Raw genomic sequence first — 6,684 nt, 5'->3', positions numbered from 1 at the left:
TATCCTTTTAAAGTTAAAATGTAACCATTGCAATGTCCAACCTTTTTATCATAGTCACTCCCTCAGTAGCTACATTGTAGAAACAAGTCACAACTGATAATCCTGCCACTACCTTTGGTTTTATTGTATGACACATATTTACATATTTTTTTTTACTTTTTACAGTATCTATTTCAGTGGTGCAAGCTATTAACAGCAGCAGTGCTAGTATTCCTATTGATGAATCTGAAGACACTTTATCAGCTGCTGATGGAACACAAGGTATTCAGAAATTCAGAATTCCCTCATACATTCTACCATGCCACCTTGCGATTGACCAATCAGATTGCAGTATTGGAGGTCAATTATTTTTCATATTAACCTAGCTCGTAAAAATATAAACCTATCTCGTTAGATAATTAATTGATTGGCAGTTTGGTACTCTAAGCTTATGCTCTTATTAGTCCATTTATCAAGTTTGGTTGATTCTTTACTGGCCTAGCCTGTTAGATATGTTGTATGTATGTCAACTGTGGTCTTATTATCAGCAGCTGGTAGTTGTTTTTCAACTTCAAGTGTCAAGTGTCATATTTATTAACCTCGCGACTGCGTCACTCGGTTAATAAATACCATAGAAACCTCTACCTCGTGTATAACCTATACTTACATTACAACAACTACAACACTTAACCTCATACTAATTTAAGCCATGAAAGGCAGTGTGGCATATTATTATATACGTTAATTTTTAGGAAAAATAGAAAAATGGCTGGAAGAAGGTGAAGTTGAGCTAGAAATCACTCGTATCAATATGCATGGTGCACCTGGAGCTGGTAAAACGTGTTCACTACACCTCCTACTTAATGAGCCACCACCTGAGAAACTCACTGATAGTACACCAATAGCTTGTCCTGCTGTTAAAGCAACAAGAATATCCATTGATGATAAAAATAAGAAGTGGGAGAGGGTTGAAATTGAGGATTTACTTAACCAGCTAGCGTCTCATTTAGAAGAAGCACTATCATCTGCAAATGATGTACCTGATCATTCAGACGAATTATCACTGGAAGAACCAACCAAGAAAAAGTCAATTGATATGGAAATAATTTAAAAAATTGCAAATGCTCTTGAAACAGCAAAATCTAAAAAATTAAGCACAAATTGGGTTTATTTCATTGATTCTGGTGGTCAACCAGCATATCGAGAGTTGCTACCTCTTTTTACAAGAGCAGCTGCACTGAATATCATCACCATTGATCTCACCAAAGGTCTTGATGAGAAGTGCAAGTTTCAATATCGTATTAGTCAAACTACATCTCCTATTAATACAGACCTGAAATATTCTAATCGTGATATAATATGCTCAACAATTAGCTCCGAAGCTATGTTGAATCATGTCAAAATTCCTTACGGCTCTGACATGCTCAGGCATCCTCATTATCTTATTCTTGGTACACGTAAAGAGTTGGTAACTGAAGCAAAGCTAAAAGAAATGAATGGAAGTCTGAGAGAATATAGAGCTAATAAAAAAGTGATTTCTCACAATGAGCGTCAAGGTTCGGTTATATTTCCAGTCAATACATTGCTCCCTGCTGGGTCTGAAGAAAGGAAAAAGGCTAGCATAGATATTTGTACTGCAATTTCAAATTGCGGAGTTAAAATGACACTTAAGTTGCCAATCCGATTGTTTATTTTTGAAATTTCATTGCAGATGGAAGCTACAAAGAAGAAACGAAGCTTTCTTACAAAAGAGGAAGTGATTAAGATTGGTATGTCTCTTAAATTTGATAAAGAATCAGATATCAATGAAGCTCTTCAATATTTACACAATGTCACTATCATTCTTTATTATCGTGATGTCCTACCAAATTTAGTGTTTGTTGATCCTAAACCAATTCTTGATGTCCTTTCACGTCTAATGGCTATCACATCCATTGGCCATGCTGAATTACCGTTGATTGCTAATCCGCCTCCTTCAGTAGGTGAATTAAATAGCCTCATGAAATTTGGCTTTTTAAAAAAAATCTTTTGAAAGTTTTTGGCAAACAGATTTTTGATAAAGATTTTAAATCATCTCACATGATCACTGTTCTAAGACACCTCCACATCATTGCTAAAGTGGAAAACAGAGAAGAAGGAGACTATTTTTTTCCATGTGCATTACCATCTTACGACAAGCTCAATGACCCACCAACAGAAATACAACCACTTCTCATAGCATGGGAGATTGACAATAGTGGCACAACAACTCTAGCCATTCCCCAAGGATTATTTCCTTTAACCATTGTACACCTTTTAGAACAAAAGGATGTAGTAGACTTTTGTCCAGAGGGCAATGAATACTATAGATATCATGATGCCATGTCACTTCGTGTTTATGTAGAAAAGGAACAGTACACAATAGATATCATCAATCACTTTACGCATATTGAAATATGCTTTTACGGTCGCAAAGAATTCTGTCCTCAAATTTGTGAATTGGTCACAAAAGCTATCAAAAAAAGCAGCAATGATCTCAAAGTTGGTCAAAACCATATTCTTGCATTCAAGTGCCCCAGAAAAAATAAACAATGTTACTGCATCGTCCAAGAAGATAAATCTTCCACCAGGTGTACTCAATGTCGATTACAATGTAAAGTATTACAAGGTGATGATGATAGCTATAGATGCTGGTTTAGTGATCAATTATCCAGTCCAGGTTAGTATAATAAACATATGAAAGAGAAATCAATGGGGGACAAAATTTAATTTTTTTAATAATAAATAATTATTATTTCATACCACTTACCGGTATGTTTATAGAAAAATGGCTAGAAGAAGGTGAAGTTGAACTAAAAGTCACTGATATCAATATGCATGGTGCACCTGGAGCCGGGGCTGACGAACTCACTGATAGTACACAAGGAAGTGACAGTAATGAAGAAAGTGAGACATAAGTTTTATTAAATATTTATATTTTGCACTTTTCTATAGATACAGGTATTACAAATACTGTAGTTGATGAGATTGATAAAGAAAGTAAAAAAGTTTTATTATTAAAATGATGTGGTTTATATCTTTAATTTTTAGGAATAGAAAAATGGCTAAAAGAAGGAAAAGTTGAGCTGAAAGTCACTCGTATCAATATGCATGGTGCACCTGGAGCTGGTAAAACGTGTTCAAAACACCTCCTACTTAATGAGCCACCACCATCTTCTACCAATAGCACACCAATAGCTTGTCCTGCTGTTCAAGCAACAAGAATATCCATTGATGATAAAAATAATAAATGGGAGAGGGTTAATATTAAAGATTTGTATCAACAGCTAGCATCTCATTTAGAAGAAAATTTAGAAGACAAAACAGAAAATGATAAAATTCCTTCAGAAGTGGATGAAGCATTAAAGTCTGAAGATGATGATATGCCTGTAGTTGAAGATGATGATAAATTTGATGGTTCTGATGAATCATCAATTGAAGATTCAACCACAAATCAGTTGCCCAGAAATAAACAAGACGAGAATGAACAATGTGCAGAAGAGACAATCAAGAATGAATCAGCCGAGAAAAAATCAATTGAAATTGATCCAATTGAAACAGAAGTAATTCAAAATGTTAGAAATGTTCAACAAACCAAAAAGTTTTGCACAAATTGGGTCTATTTTATTGATTCCGGTGGTCAGCCAGCATATCGAGAGTTGCTACCTCTTTTTACAAGAGCAGCTGCACTGAATATCATCACCATTGATCTTACCAAAGGTCTTGATGAGAAGTGCAAGTTTCAGTATCGCATTGATCAACATCCGTCTCTTATTGATACAGATCTGAAGTATTCTAATCGTGATATAATTCGCTCAACAATTTGCTCCGAAGCTATGTCCACTTCCATTGAAATTCCTGATGTTTTTAAGCCTGACAAGCCTAAAGATAAAATTTCTAATGAGTCTAAGCCTGACAAGCCTAGCCACTCTCATTATCTTATACTTGGTACACGTGTAGATGATGAGTCAGTGACCGAGAAAAAGCTAAAAGAAACCAATAAAAGTCTGAGAGAATATATAGCTAATGATAAAGTCATAAAGCAAAATGAGCGTAAAGGTTCGATTATATTTCCAGTTAATACGTTGCTCCCTGCTGGGTCTAAGGAAAGAGAAGAAGCTAGTGTAGAGCTTTGTACTGCAGTTTCAAATTGCAAAGTTGAAATGACAATTAAGTTACCAATTCGATTGTTTGCTTTTGAGATTGCACTACAATTGGAAGCTAACAAGAAGAAGAGAAGTTTCCTCACACGAGATGAAGTGATTGAGATTGGTAAGTCTCTTCGACTTGATAAAGAATCGGAATCAGATATTGATGATGCTCTGCAATATTTACACATTGTCACTATCATTCTTTATTATCGTGATATCCTACCAAATATAATATTTGTTGATCCTAAACCAATTCTTGATGTCCTTTCACGTCTAATTGCAATTACATATGTTGACCATAATGAATTACATTTGATTGCAAGGGTACCTAATGAAAGAAATAATCTTATGAAATTTGGCATTTTCAGAAAAACTCTTTTAGAAAAAATTGGTGCACAAAACATTTTTAATGATGATTTTCAACCGTCTCACATGATTGATCTTCTAAAAAATCTCCACATCATTGCTAAAGTAGAAAACAGAGGAGAAGGAGACTATTTTTTTCCATGTGCATTACCATCTTTACCTTATGATAAGCAGCATAGCCTCAATGACCGACCAACAGAAATACGACCACTTCTCATAGCATGGGAGATTAACAATAGTGGAACAACAACACTAGCCATTCCTCAAGGATTATTTCCATTAACCATTGTACACCTTTTAGAGAGAAAAGGTATTGTAGATTTTGCTCCTGATCCAGATTCAGATTCAGATTCTGGTTCAGATTCAGAAGATGAAGTGGAATTCTACAGATATAATGATGCCATATCACTTTCTGTTGACATAAAAAGTGATGAGTACACTATAGATATCATCAATCGCTATACACATATTGAACTGCGTTTAGATGAGTCCAGCAAGGAATTTTGTCCACAAATTCGAGAATTAGTTACAGATGCTATCAAAAAAAGCAGCAATGATCTCAAAGTTGGTCAAAACCATGTTCTTGCCTTCAAGTGTCCCAGAAGAAATAAACAATCTTACTGCATTGTCAAAGAAGATTTGTCTTCTACCAGGTGTACTCAATGTCGATTAGATTGTAAAGTACTACAAGGTGATGATGATAGCTACAGGTGCTGGTTTAGTGATTGTCAATCATCCAGTCCAGGTTAGTAATGCACATTGAAGAGTATTCTGATAGAGTCCCACCATTGATGCATTAGCATTACTTTTAATTTATTCAAAATAATTATAAAAATTATTACTTTTTAGGAACCAAAGCATCATCAGAAGACCCACCTTCTAAAAGATGCAGATTGGAATTAAGTAAGTCAATTATAAACAGCATACTTTAATCTGATACAATTTAGATGTTTATATGTATTTGTAGTTATTTTCTTAAATGTAAAAGTTGAGAAATTTTTTAACTTTTATGTTATGCCTATGTTTACATGTACTTCTGGCCGTAACATACTTCAGTGTGAATTGTTCTTAAGCACATCTACTTTTCCAATTTTGAATAATTCGTGTACTCCTTGCAATGATTGAAATTATAGTATATCATAGTATTTTATAGTATATTAGTGACTTGATCACTGATTTTTCAAATTTCATATAATGTAGCTACTGATGCTTCACCAGTACAGCCTCATCAAGACAGTACCACTGTTAATATTAATCCTGATAGTGATGGAGCTGGACAACTAGGTATAAGACTACCATGATGTGTACAATGATAATCTCTTAATGCTAATGTAGGTATCACAGATCTCAATATGGTTGTAAGAAGTTGTTTCTAAATGGATCCGGAACTCTCTGTGTACTATTGTAATTATATATTATGTGTTTATTCAAGTATATTCTAGAACAATCATGTAAAGTATTCTTGTATGTTATAGAACCTTCTGGACATTTATAAGGTCTATATAAGTGTGTTTTTTTAGTTGTGAGTTAGTTTTGTTTTTGTTAGTTGGTTTTTGAGCTCAGTTGAGTCTCGTGTTGATTAAGAATAAAGTTTGGTTAACAGATAGTTGGAGCGTCTGTTACATTTTTTTGGTGGCAGTGGTGGGATAGTTCTCAAACGGTTGTAGAGGAAAGACCCACTATTGTATCTCTGCAAGAGAGAGAGACTAAAGTTTATAGTGTCTGGTGTGACTGTTTATGTCGGATAACAGTCGAGAGAATCAAGGGCGGTATTCTCTACGGGACTTACCAAGACACGACTACAGAGGACAGTTGCGAGGATTACATATTTTCAGAGAGAGTTATACTTCACTTGATACGGAAGACTGTACTGAAGTGGAAGAAAGTCTTATTACAGGAGTTAGTGATCCGATGGAGCAATTAGCGGCAGCTTTGGCAAGTTTAACAAAGCTTCAGGAGGAGCAGCAACGTCGTTGGGAGGAGGCCTGTCACAGTAAAATTGGTCCTGGATTTTTTGACCCCCCCGGACTAAATTTACCATAGAAAAATTGGTCCCCCAGGACAAAATATACTAGTGAAAATGGTCTTAGGGACAAAAATACTGTCCACACTCTGGACAGAAAAAACTGTCCTCTCTGGTAAAAATAGTCCTGTAGAAAAAATAAAATCC

At 35.0% G+C, this 6,684-nt stretch overlaps 1 protein-coding gene across 1 annotated transcript; it reads left to right on the top strand.

Moving 5' to 3' along the window:
• The first annotated feature begins 3,104 nt into the window (after positions 1-3,104).
• On the top strand, positions 3,105-5,890 carry LOC109588003 (uncharacterized). The gene is made up of 3 exons (XM_020004204.1): positions 3,105-5,259; positions 5,715-5,798; positions 5,850-5,890. The coding sequence occupies exons 1-3, from the start codon at positions 3,105-3,107 to the stop codon at positions 5,888-5,890; spliced, it is 2,280 nt and encodes a 759-aa protein (XP_019859763.1).
• The last annotated feature ends 794 nt before the right edge of the window (positions 5,891-6,684 follow it).

The sequence above is a fragment of the Amphimedon queenslandica genome, unplaced genomic scaffold (assembly GCF_000090795.2).
Source record: "Amphimedon queenslandica unplaced genomic scaffold, v1.1 AMPQUscaffold_12341, whole genome shotgun sequence".
Taxonomy (NCBI): Eukaryota; Metazoa; Porifera; class Demospongiae; order Haplosclerida; family Niphatidae; genus Amphimedon; species Amphimedon queenslandica.
The sequence above is the reverse complement of the archived record's forward strand: the minus strand, read 5'-3'. Positions and strand labels throughout refer to the sequence as shown.